Source organism: Callionymus lyra, chromosome 5 (genome assembly GCF_982586985.1).
Source record: "Callionymus lyra chromosome 5, fCalLyr1.hap1.1, whole genome shotgun sequence".
In the NCBI taxonomy this organism is placed as follows: Eukaryota; Metazoa; Chordata; class Actinopteri; order Syngnathiformes; family Callionymidae; genus Callionymus; species Callionymus lyra.
Window position 1 is genome coordinate 23,924,639 of NC_141822.1, and position 13,107 is coordinate 23,937,745.

General features: G+C 40.1%; 1 protein-coding gene across 1 annotated transcript in view; it reads right to left on the reverse strand.

Moving 5' to 3' along the window:
• The window catches only part of LOC148079848 (uncharacterized), a 29,960-nt gene that overhangs the window by 7,469 nt on the left and 9,384 nt on the right, over positions 1-13,107 (reverse strand). The window contains exons 11-31 of the mRNA XM_087791535.1: positions 12,881-12,934; positions 11,987-12,055; positions 11,827-11,895; positions 11,228-11,296; positions 8,646-8,714; positions 8,049-8,117; positions 5,184-5,252; positions 5,033-5,101; positions 4,899-4,970; positions 4,695-4,763; positions 4,547-4,618; positions 3,465-3,533; positions 3,059-3,127; positions 2,907-2,975; positions 2,772-2,840; positions 1,793-1,861; positions 571-639; positions 432-500; positions 298-378; positions 198-233; positions 79-115 (exon numbers count right to left, since the gene is read on the reverse strand). Of these exons, the coding sequence (XP_087647661.1) occupies positions 79-115; positions 198-233; positions 298-378; positions 432-500; positions 571-639; positions 1,793-1,861; positions 2,772-2,840; positions 2,907-2,975; positions 3,059-3,127; positions 3,465-3,533; positions 4,547-4,618; positions 4,695-4,763; positions 4,899-4,970; positions 5,033-5,101; positions 5,184-5,252; positions 8,049-8,117; positions 8,646-8,714; positions 11,228-11,296; positions 11,827-11,895; positions 11,987-12,055; positions 12,881-12,934 (1,387 nt within the window). The remainder of the gene's footprint in view (positions 1-78; positions 116-197; positions 234-297; positions 379-431; positions 501-570; positions 640-1,792; positions 1,862-2,771; positions 2,841-2,906; positions 2,976-3,058; positions 3,128-3,464; positions 3,534-4,546; positions 4,619-4,694; positions 4,764-4,898; positions 4,971-5,032; positions 5,102-5,183; positions 5,253-8,048; positions 8,118-8,645; positions 8,715-11,227; positions 11,297-11,826; positions 11,896-11,986; positions 12,056-12,880; positions 12,935-13,107) is intronic.

A 13,107-nucleotide genomic window follows, 5' to 3' on the forward strand; every position in this document is an offset into this window, starting at 1 on the left:
ATTGTCACATCAGTTTACGGTACAGGAATCTGATTGAATCTCCAATTTAGCCAATCGAGTGAAGGCGAGAAGTCGTACCGCAGATCTCCTTGATCAGACGAATGATGTCGTCCCTCTGAAAGTCACATCAGCAACACAGTGAGCTGTTAGTGAAAACTCCAAAAAACATGACGGCTACTGGAGAAAATCATCCTTACAGTGAGACCAGCTTCGCCTTTGACCCCCTGACGCCCCTAAAAAAGAGTTTGACAAGTGTTGTTAAAGTCTGATAGTGACCGATGAAACCAATATACTCACAACTTGACCTGTCACTCCAGGCTCGCCAAACTCCCCCTTGATGCCCTTGATCCCTCTCTCGCCTGTGGAGCCACGGTCACCCTAACCAACAACATTTTACTAAGAAACAGAGACCACATCGTCCACCGACTCACCTTAGCTCCAGGGACTCCCTCACCAGGGATCCCCCTTGGTCCAAGCACTCCTTGACCCCCTTGTTCTCCCTGAAGGAACACAATGTATAAAAGCAAGGTAGTAGACATACACTACAGGTGCTCAATTAGGAAAATCTACCTTTGGACCTTGGATTCCTTGACCTGGTGGACCTGTTTGTCCCATTGGCCCTGGCCGACCCGGGTTGCCCTGCAGGACAGCAATATGGAGTAAACAATTTTTCGCATTGCATTTTTGTCGATTTGGGGAGAAATCATTTATTCCTAGAAAAATTCAATTTTTTTTTTACATTTGATGCACCAGTTTTAATTTAAAATGTTGTTGTTTTTTATACGTAAAAACATTCTTATGAAATTCAAATGCAATCATGTTCTGAATGGAATATTTTGTTAGCTCTGTCAAGAAGGTTATTAAAGGGATACAAAAACAGTCTTCCAGTCTACTGTGTACTCCAGCTCCCAGTTTAGACACCAGTCACTGGAAGTTCGGATAAAACTTCTACTCAAGTGTTCCTTTTGTTTAGCATGTCAGCCTTTTAACTGTTTCTATAAACAAGCTGAAAATTAAGACTTATTAGATTTTTTTTCCCTTAACAATTTCTCATGTCGGGGCTTCGATACAAGAGGGACATTACAGACGAGCAGTAATGGATGTTCTAAATGGACTATGAAAAAATATATAATAACAATGTATATAAAAACAAGGTGTAAACAGTAGACCAAAGTTTACTTCTTCTTTGAATGCATCTTAAATTGCCTACTTTTTTTTATTTGTTTGCGTTAAACAATTTGTGACATCATTAAGTTCAAAATGTATATTCCAGGTCTTATGTTACTAGTTCGTTCCGGATCTTTGTTCACAGAAAGACTCCCTTGCAGCCGCATTTATCAGCTTGTCACCTATTTGAACAGACATAAAGATTTTGTGTCGACTGACATGTTGAGAGGCGGAATAACTGAGCTGCTGTGTTGCAACATGTTGGTCGAGAGAAGAACTGTCTGTTTTATAATGTCAGTGGATCAATTAAGAAACAAATAATCCTAACAAAGAGCTTGTCCACCTCCGGGTATTTATTTTCTCAATTATTGATTGGGCGGCCAACATGTCCTGCCACATTTGTGCACTCGATTGACTGCTGACTCTGAAGCACGCCGTTTCCATTCCAGTTGTCGACAAATGAGTAAAGTGTCATGTCGTTTTTTCATGCTTTTGTGATTGATTTCTGGCTTTTAGTCAAGAGATGATACAGAAGAAAGGGGGGTATATGCAATCTTTCTCATATGAGAGTGGAATTCTAATATTTAACCATTACTTTTTGATTTGGAAATTGAATCATTTTTACCAGCGGTCCTTGAATGCCTTCACCTGGGGGTCCCGGTAAACCTGGCAATCCACGGAATCCAATATCCCCCTGTTAGGACGAACACACAGTGAAAGTCAACAGAAGTACAGTCCGGGCCAAAGAATTGGACACACATTCTCATTCAATTATTGTTTCTCGTTTTCATGATTATTTACATAATATATTCTCAATTCTCTGAATGAACACATGAAGAATTATGTACTTAACAAGAAAACTGTGAAATAACTGAAAACTTAGATTCTAGTTTCACCTTTTTTAGTATCACCCTTTTCTCTGATAACATTTGTCATTCTTTTGATGACCTACAATATATAGTCACCTCAAATGGTTTTGACTTCACAGGTTAGTCTTTTCAGGTTACTTATTGGATTTGTTTTTGCCTTATTAATGGGGTTTGGACCATTAGTTGTGTCATGCAGAGGTCAGGTTGATACAACACTATTGAAAAACTTTATAATTCATTTTATGGAAAGAACCAATCACTTAGGTAAAGATAAATGAGTGGCCATCAATACTTTAAGAAATTATTATCAGTTCGCCCGGAAAATTGTAAAAACTTTAAATGAGCCAGGAAGGTGTGTCCAAACGTTAGGCCTGAACTGTATTTTAAGGAAAAACAGATTCCTTTCACTTAATAGTAGACACTTAAGTTTCTGACATTATGGGGTCAAAACATCTGTTACCACCTTGTGTTTTGTTTTACATGAGGATTTACTCAAAAGGGGAGGAAAACAGGTCACCATGGAAAGGAGGGAGGGATTTAAGTATTTATTCAAATTGCAACAGCTGGTCTTTACTTTGAATGCCAAAGAATTAAGTTGGACAATTTCCTGTAATGTCATACACATTGATTTGGGACAAACTAGCAAAAAAAAACACCTTATTATCCGTATAAATAAATAATGCAGAAATATAGTCAAATTCTTTTTCATTTTATTTAGTTCTCTAAATAATTTACCTTCGGTCCAGGGATCCCCACTCCTTCCGAGCCAGGTTCTCCTGGTAGTCCAGGTAGACCAGGAGGACCCTAGAGACACATGGCACATGCTTTAAAAAAACAAGTCTTTTATCTATTTTATTTTGGTCTTCTCACCATTGGGCCAGAATAGCCTTCACCTTTAGGACCATGTGGACCAGTAGGACCATGATCCCCTCGATCCCCCTGCAGCAAAAGTCAGTTATTCGTACACAATCAGTAGGATAAAGAGTGTTTTAATAGTATAACAGATATCAAGACAGGTTCACCTTTGGACCTGGAAGCCCATAGCCAGTCTCCCCGATTGGACCTGGAGGACCACTTGGACCTAGATCTCCCTAGAACATCCCACATTTGTTACATGAATGCAGGTCAAAACAAAATTTCTATAAACCCTGAGTATACACAGTTAACACAGTGGCACGGGATGTCTAAAAGAGAAAGACATATAGACGTCTGACATTGATGCTTTCATTATCACTGCTGTTGTGACATGGCTGACACGTGTTATCCCAGCGTGTCAACATCATCTGACAGCTTCTGCCCTTTCAAGTTCACCGCTGCCTCCCTGTCGAGAGCTTATCTGAGCAGACAGTCTGTTTATGATTCACAAAATCATTCAAGCAAAAAAAAAGCTTAAATTGTTTTCATTCCGCAAAGAAGAAATGGTGGTACCTTGGGTCCAGAGATGGAGCGTCCTGTTGGGCCTTGTGGACCACTGCGGCCTTGAGATCCTGGTTCACCCTGAGGATATACATTTTTTTAAAGTGTTATAGGGTATAACATCTCACCTTAGTGGCTGCAGTTGGCTCTGTTATTTACTATCTTAGCTAGCAATTTACCATTCGGCTTAAAATCTCCTCAACTTTTTATTAAAGTTTATTATTACAAGGGGCAAAGTTCAGCTTAACTGACTAATCCTGACTCGCAAAAAAAGCACATGAAATATGTGAAAGTGCTTGTGAACCTGCCTGCTTGAGACCTTGAGTCCTGAGAAGCTGTATGTGATGTTTTCTGCTGTCTGACACGTACATTGTCTTTCCAATAACCAGATCATCTTGTTGGGTTTTATCTAAAACCACCAATCATTGCTTTTATATATAAGATACAAATTTGATTACATGGTAAAAAAAAAAAAAGTTTTTTAAACCAAATAACCCAAAAAGAGAGTGGGGAGGAGAAATTAGGGTCAGAAATTATGAAAATCATTCTTGTCTAATATGATTTAAATATGGCATACATTTTATTGGAATTTGACTAATTTAAATCTACAAATAGGTTCTCTAAAGCCTCTTACAATTGACGAAAGTAGCTGAAGTTATGAAATGATCTCTTACTTAGTATTTGATAAATGGTTTAAATTACATATACATTTATCTTTAAACTTTCATGGAGGACTATTGTGACTTTTATATATATTGATTTTTTTTTTTTTACAACATATTATAGCATTTAAGGCATGATTATAATAATGAATAATTCTAAGAAATGTAATCATGAAATTCAAATGCAATCATACATTGTTCTGAACGTAATATAGAATAAACACATCTGACGGTAAACGGTGTACATATACACTGTGTGTATGTATATTGGTTAAATGACTATAACGTGTATTTACAATGGCCTTAAAACATTAACAATAATTAGCAGTTTGCATTTTGACACTTTTTGCATTTCCAATATGTCATGAAATAGAGTGGTCACTAAAAGCTCTGGTTTCAAAGGAAGAGACTCATAATTTAGGCTCCACCCACCTTAGGCCCTGATGGTCCTGCAATGCCAGCTGGGCCGGACAAACCTCGTATGCCTCTTTGTCCTTGGTCGCCCTTTAAAATTCACATATAAATACAAGTCATTCTAGATGTGCTTTATTGTAGGTGTGTACATTAGTGTTTTCTTTACCTTTTCACCCTGTGTGCCAATTCCAGGTGAACCCTCCAGCCCTCTTAGACCAACAACTCCGAGCTCCCCCTTTGAATGGAAACATGTACGTTTTTATGACTGATATCTCTCGTGTGGTTTGGTGACTACAATGACACAATTGGCGTCTCTTCTGCCAAAGAGTTGGTTGTACATAACAACAACAATATTTTAAATGGAAAGAACCTTCTGTCCTGGAGCACCATCCTCTCCTGGCTGGCCTGGCAATCCGTAGACTCCAGGCGATCCTACCCCACCCTGAGAAGAGGTTTATCAGGACTCATTTGCTTTGGCCTTTTTCATTAACAAATGTCTCCCACCTTCTCTCCTGGCTCTCCAATGCCCCGTTCTCCTGGACTGCCGGACTCACCTGGTAAACCCTGGTCACCCTGTGCACAAAGACAAAGGCAAAGTCCATCAAATGCTCCTTTTACATGTGCAGGCTATAACAAATTATGTTCATCTCAATACCTTAGATCCAGGTAGACCTTCCCCTGGTTGGCCCCTGGTCCCTGGTGGCCCCCTTGGCCCCTCAACACCCTGGACATGAGAATATAGGGTCATTAAATGGGAACAGAGATTTTAAATAAAAAATGGTGAAATGATTGTTAAATAGAATAGTGAGGCTGGTTGATGATTTCAATATTGTCTTTATGTGAAATAAACTGCTTGACATTGATCTTTAAATGTATCCGCAAGTCTATTTCCTCCTCTCCTTCTCTTTGACACGGATTCTGTAGAATATCGGATGGTCTCTCGGGTACTGGGCGATTTCGATAAGAGATCGAGAAGGAGATCTTGGGTTCAGGTCAAGTAACTATGAGCTGCCGCTCGCTGGAACTCTGACGTCATCGGGCTTGCTCGATGTCAACATTCCTCTCATTGAAGAGTGTGAGAACACGTTAGCGCTGCAGTCAACCCGCTACTCAACACATGGTGGTTAGATCTTTTAATTTCCTCTTTTTAATTCGGCTTTTACAACAGAGTTGAAGGTGAGTGACAGCTGTAACCCACGTGACCGCTGCTGTTCTCTTTAAAGGATCCCATGCTGCGTGGCTGTCAGTGACTCGGTGATGTCATCAATGCTGCACATCAGTCTTCTGAATGCTCGCTCCATTACAAATAAATCCTTTTCTCTGAACGGTCTCTTCACAAGAGAAAAGATGGATTTATTGTGTCTGTCGGAGACTTGGCAGAGAGAGGAAGAGTTTATTAATCTGAACAAACTCTGTCCAGTAGGGAGCATTGTCTTGGGGAAGCCTCTCCTCTCTGGTCGTGGGGGTGATCTTGCTACAGTTTATAGAGAGATTTGTTCTTGCAAAGTGATTAGGACATAGGAATTTATTTCTTTTAAGTCTCAGATGATCTTGGTTGGTTCTGCAAGTCCTTTTTCTATTGTGTTTTAGTCTACCGTCGTCCCCGTCCTGTGGCAGTGTTCTTGAAAGACTTTAGTGACTTCTTATCTTCCATTGTTCAAATGGCTTGTGTAAATCATTCAAAAATTCAGAAAAAACGGTGCCCTTGGACAAATGAAGAACTACTGAGTCTGACGAGACTTTGTCGAAAGACTGAGCATCTCTGGAAGTCCACTAAACTTGAGGTGCACAGACTTCACCTCAGGGATCTGATGTCCTCATTCAATGAGATGATGAAAACTGCCAGATCTGATTACTTCAGTAAACTGGTAGCAGCAAATAAGAAAAACCCCAAAGTGTTGTTTGATAAGATCAATTATCTTGTTGCTCCTTCTCCTCAAATCACGCCTGTCTTCTGTGAAGATGACAGCAATGCATTGTTGAAGTTTCTCATTCACAAAATTAAATTAATCAAAGAAAAAATCCCTCCCCCTTTGTGTGTAAACCCTGCTGTCACTGAGCCTGTCTCCTCCCTGTGGTCTTCCTTCAGTGCTGAGTCTCTGGGTGATATTTCAGCACTGGTGAGCAAGATGAAACCTTCCTCTTGCTCGTCCTACGTCCTTCCTTGTAGGCTCTTTATGTGTGTTTGATGTTATTTGGCCCTGAGTTACCAAAATGATTAACCTCTCGCTTTCCACAGGGGTTTTTCCTAAAGCATTTAAACATGCCATTATGGAGCCTTTGCTCAAAAAGCCAGGCTTAGACCCTCAGTAATTTCCGGCATTTTTCTAAGCTCTCATTCTTGTCCAAGATCTTAGAGAAGGTGGTGTCTGAGCAGCTGTCTTTGTTCCTGGATCATAGCGACAAAGTTTCAGTCTGGCTTCAGTAAATATCACTCTCCGGAGACAACCTTACTGAAAGTGTCCAGTGACCTCATGATGTCTGTTGATTCGGGTAAATACACTGTTCTGGTTCAGATCCTGATGAGAAGACTGAGGGATGAAGTGGGACAATCTGGGTCTGTGTTACAGTGGTTCTCATCATACCTTTGTGGGCACAGTTTCATTGTATCTGCCAATCAAATTAGGTCTAAATCATCAGATCTGTTATGTGGAGTCCCTCAAGGTTCTGTTCTGGGTTCTTATTTTTCTTAATGTACTTGATTCCCCTGGGTAAAATCGTTCAGAGATTTCCTGATGTTTCTTATCACATTTTTGCTGGTGACATCCAGCTCTACTGCTCATTTGATCCAACTCAGCCCAAGAGGCTGAACAGTTTAGTCAATTGGTTGCTAGAAATCCAACAATGGCTGAGTGAAAACACTTTGCAGCTAAATGTGGACAAAACTGAAACTTTGGTTATTGCTCCTGATGATAAGGTTCCAGGGTTGAGTCAGTACTTGGGTGGCCTGTCAGTCAAAGTGAGCCTTCCAGAGGAGAGAAATCCTTCCAGTCTGTTTTTCCTAAGCTTTGGAACGATCTTCCTCTCTATCTGTGCTTAATGGAGTCTACTATCACCTTCAAAAAACATCTGAAGACATTTTTATTCGTGCAAACTTTTCCTTGATTCTCTGAAACTACTGTGTTTGTCTTGGTGGTTTCTTGACCTTTTAAGTATATATTTTATTGGGTATTGTTTTGATTGTTTAAGCGCTTTGAAACCCTGGTCTAGAAAAGCGCTCTACAAATATTACTTACTTACTTACTGACTTACCCACCGCATCAGTTAGCAGGGATAAGTTCCAGTACCTTGTGACCCTGATAAGAGAATGGGAGCTTAAAAAATAACTAATAAATTAAATATATTCTGGTCTCTTTCTCCTTTTTGAAACATATTAACCTGAGATACTAATAGACAAACTTTAATAGTAGTTTCAGTAGTTCTTAGGCTGGAGGTTCCCAGACCACCTACAAGTTCCCCAAACTCCCCCTGTGATTCGCAGGTATGAAGATCAATTTGAAGAAAAATGTGCTGTACTTGCCTTTTCGCCCTGGATGCCAACACCTGGTAGGCCAATGGGCCCTGGAAGACCTGGAGGGCCAAAATCCCCCTATGTGATCAGATGAGCAGTTAAATGAATATAATAACAGATCACGGATCATGTACAGCAAAGTGCTTGGAGGCTCGTGTGATTTATGGGATATGGAAAACATCCAGGTGTAAAGCAGTTAGATTTTTCTTATGGTATATAATTGTATATGCTTAGATACAGGTCCTGGGCCTTTTTACAGACATTCCTGTTGATGTAGAGCTCAGGTTGTTGACTGCAACATAAATGTTCAGACATTTATGTGGCCAATTAAAATGGATGCTTGTAGGGGTTAATATCATTCATTGCCTCCAGACATTTATTTCCAGGTAATCTCAACTCCTCAGCACACATCAATCGAAATTTGCACCCTGGTCATGATCCCAGTTGCTTACTTCCACAGTCCAGAGTGCGAGTCTCTATTCAGCTGCACCATTGCTGCCTTCACTGTTAACCTTTGGCCTTTCTTTTCACGCAAGGCTTTTACTATCAAACTCCTATAGAGTCTTTTCAGTCTGGATTTCAATTTAGGACCATTCTATAAGATACCTTGGTTCCTTTGATTCCGGCCCCCGGCTGTCCTCTGGGCCCCCGTGGTCCATCCAAGCCTCGCTCTCCCTGTGATCAGAGACGGAGAAGATTCGGCATTCAATTCTTTGAAAGCAATTACATCTGGGTAGAGCCGGAGCGACACAACTTTATGTTGGAAAGGCTTTGAAGAGAATTACAACCACCAATGATGTACTTTCCTTACACCCCAGATGGGTTCAGTTAATAGAAGGATTCCCTATAGGTTTGTACCCATGACGTCAGCTGCTCCCTCTGTGTGCTGAAGGATGATGGAACCAGATGAAGACCTTTGACTGTTCAAACTCAGCAGCTTCATGTCTTATATCTGAGACAATCCGCAGCGTTCTAATCCATTTCTGGGTGGTATTTTTTTTTTTTAATCCTGCATGTGTTTACTGGATCATGATGTCTATGCTTGTTTATGCTTGTGAGTTTTTGCCTCTTTTCTGTTGGCACACATCCCTGTGTGTGTTTGATTCTCTCTCTCCTGATTGACTGGAGTGTTTTTAGTGCCCGGTATTGTGGGCCATTTCAGGTGTTAGTCCTGGTATCTGAACTCTTAAAATTGAAGAAACTAGCAGAGACAGTTTGAGGTTGCTGTAAGTTTTTCTTCAAACTGCAAATGAGTCATCTGGACTGAAGAAAAAATAGTGTCTGGAATGATATTAAAGAGTCGAACAGGCTGTAAAAGATTAGGACGGTCTCTCTCCAAGACTGTCTAAGGCCAGCGGACACCATCTGACAGAGCAGGAAGTGTGTGGAATAGCATGGTGTTCTAAATTCAAATGGAGGTTTGAATTGAGGCTAAAATGTGTATTCCTCCAGATATATTATGGCACTCTGAACAAGGCGCTAATGATGTGGAAAAAAAAGGTAATTCTGCTCCTGAGCTCCTGTGAATCCACAGCATGTCGAAACACGTCATGTGCTGAATGTTGTTACAAGAACACCATCTGTGACTCCGCGGTCAAGTCCTCTGTTGAGGAAAGAAAAGAAAAAAACAGCACCCTCGAGGGCCAATCATGGTGGCTGATACGCCTCCTTCTGTTCACAGGTGGAAACTGGCTGTCAGTGTCTTCACACAAGAGCAAATGATGAATTGTAATGGAAAAAAAAGGTAGGAAATTATGATGATGATGATGAAAGTATGAGGAAAAAATGTGTTGCTAGGCATTCAAAACCATTTGAAAGACAGCCAAACAGCTGTCACATAGTTATCTATAGCTTTCATCTTTTTCAAGATGGTGATGTTATGTTAAACCAAGACAGTTCATGATCTACTGTATAGTTTTTCATGTTGAAGTGATGTAAAATATATGATGCAGTACTTTGAAATCATATAAAAACAAATATTACAACTCCCTTGGTTTCTTCAAACAATGGATTTTGTGTGAAGTAGTAACTCCTGTGTGCATTGGGTGAAAAGAAACCATGTAAATACCTCAAAGCACAGTTTTTGTCAGTACAATGCCGACGTCAGCAGTGGCTAGCATTTAAAAAATACATATTGTAAGCTTATTTTTCCGTGACTATGTAATTATTATTATAAAGGTTTAAAGGTGAGATTAAGGCAGACGCTCAAACTTAATAAATATATATATTTTTAAACCCATAATAATTACATAATTGTCTCACGCACCTTGCGGATGTGTATGGAAGTGTGTGCACTCCATGAAAAGAAGTTTGTTCAGTTGGTTACACTTTTGGAAGACCAAGGGTCAGGCTTTTTCTCTTCAGTCAAAGCTGACCCAGTCTCACATCTTGTCTGAAAGTGTCGAGTATTTGTTCTTGTACTCTTCCCACATGGTCTCCGGAATGTTCTGAATGATAGCCTCGCCATTAGTGGAATGGTTTCACATATGTGGGTCCAGCAAGAATTCTTCTTGTTATTTTGTGTTTCAAACATTTCAGAAATATCTTTAGATTTGTCTGCAAATATGTTTACTGTGTCTACTGTTTCAAAACCCAGCTACGAGTCTAGTGTCACATGACTGACATGGGTCTCACATAAGGCGTGATCTCCTGTTCATTAGGGCTCAGTGCCGTGAGCTTCACTGACGTCCATCAGCCAATACGAACATTGGCAGGTCTACTGTTGACGCGGTGATGACACAGATGGATGCAGGTTCACACTCAGCCAAAGTGATGTGCATAAAACAGACTGAGATAATGTGATAATTAGGCCTGGCAGTTATAATCTGACATCTTCTGACAACTGGGGTCATATAGACGGATAGTGCATGGAGCTTGTAGGTACTGCTCATTGGTACTGAGGCAAACCAGGTCACCAACTGGCTTTTATCTCCCATCTCCTACCAATTCAGAGTTTGTCAAAAACGGTCATTGTCTAAGGCGAGTCCCCCCCCAGATATAACAGACATGATCTATCTTTAAGACATTATTGGGATGAAATGTGTTTAACTGCGATAACGTTGAATCCAATTTTCAGTGGATGAAAGAATAAGGCTGACCTTTACAGAGAATATGGCATTTCGTTCTCAGAAAAGAACTCAAAAGATGGATCTGATTTCCAAATGAATTCATGATTTTTGTGAACGTACCTTTGGTCCAGGCAATCCTTCACCAGTTTGTCCTCTTTCTCCCTGGACTCCTTGTGGCCCCTGAGGCCCCTATTGATCAGAAAAATGGCCATTTTTAATTTCACAGCAAACAGAAACTGTGGAAGCTTTACTTCATTTATTTCTATTTCTTTTAGACACATCAAACACATCAAACGAAACATCCAAAAGAAAATATAAATAAAATATAACTGTTTATGACTAAACACATGTTTCTAACCTAGCTGATGTCATTCTCTGTTTTTACTGTTGCAAGCTAATTTTAGCAAACAACATGTGGTTTTAGCCACCTCAGTAGTATGACTTTCTACCCATATTCCTGTAAATCCCAGCTGTCTACTGTACATAAGGATTTTCTTTACAAGTTAGATGTTGCTGTTGTTTTTTTTCGTGGGCCACATCATCAACATACAAACAGTCCAAACTGAATTACTAGCCCACTTTTTTCATTTAAAACTCAACAACTAAAAATATAATACTATTGTGGTTTGTAGACTTTTCAAATGTCTAAATGTTTTAGAGAACATGATTTGAGTGGTTCTCAAACAGCGGTCCATTAAATATGATCTAAGAATCATTACCGGTGGTCCATGTTCACCAATCCCGATGGGACCTGGAGGGCCTGGATGCCCCTGGAAGCCCACATCCCCCTGTGTGATTACAAAGCAAAACACAAGATGAGTCCCAGGTGGACAAACAGGCCGCTCTTGCATTTATCAATTACAGGGTGGAGGACTTTACCTTGGGTCCTGGAATGCCTATCCCTGATTCACCCTGAATTCCAGGTGGCCCGGAAAGTCCCCGTTCCCCCTGTAAACAGAATTCTTATTTTGAATATGGATTGTGGACCAAAGGTGTCTTTCTATCCAGCAAATAAAGAGGTTCTTCAACAGGCGGCCTGGACATGTTCTCAGGTATCCTCTGACCTTCTCCACTCTATACTTTATTGGTTGGAACGTGGTAATTTTTCTCAAATGCTATAAATCTCGGTCTGTCTCAGGTGAGGCGTGATGAGGGCGTGGAGATCTAAGTGGGTGCATACCTGCACTTCTATTTTCCCCTTTTCCCCAGCACTGTCGGGCAAGTTAGAACAATGCTTAAACCTAGACATTACTCTTCCCATTATGTGATATATGATGACAGCCAGACAATCAACATGAGCATTCTTTGAAAACAATTAGGGAGGGAACATTCAACAAAGATCTGGCAAAAACAGCTAAAAAGCACAAGGCGGTGACGGACAGAAGCAAACTGACAATAAACGATAACAGTCTTGTAAAAGGTGACGATCTGTTGATGATCAGAATGTTTGACTCGGAGAGTGCAATACCAAAGAAACGCAGTATGACTAATCTCAGAAGCTTTTATTCACTCTCCGGACACACTTTCATGTAAAAAGAAAGTCCTTATTAGAAGCAGATAAAAGTCAGCATAATAATCTCTTTTCATGGGAAACAGAAACTCCATATGGCTTTGAGACGTTGGTTCACATTTAATCAGGCCGCCTGGAAGTCACGAACATTAAAGGAAACATTTGAAAGAGGAAAAAGTTTCAGATACGTCTCACTGTCTTTTCTCTATGTTCAAACTATTAAAAGATTTTATTTTTAATGAAAGTATAAGATCAGTTCTTACCTTTTTGCCCAACATTCCTTCAGGCCCGATATCACCAATTTGACCTGGTAAACCCTACACAAATGATGAAGTTCTTAATGTCAAAAAAATAATAACTGCTCATTCTCCTAGTTTCTACCTTAATAATAGTCTCCAATGTAATGTTCAGGTTGAAAATGACAAGAAGAATGCTTTGAACAAGCACAAATGCAAACATGATATACATCTTGGGCTCGTTTTAATGTGAA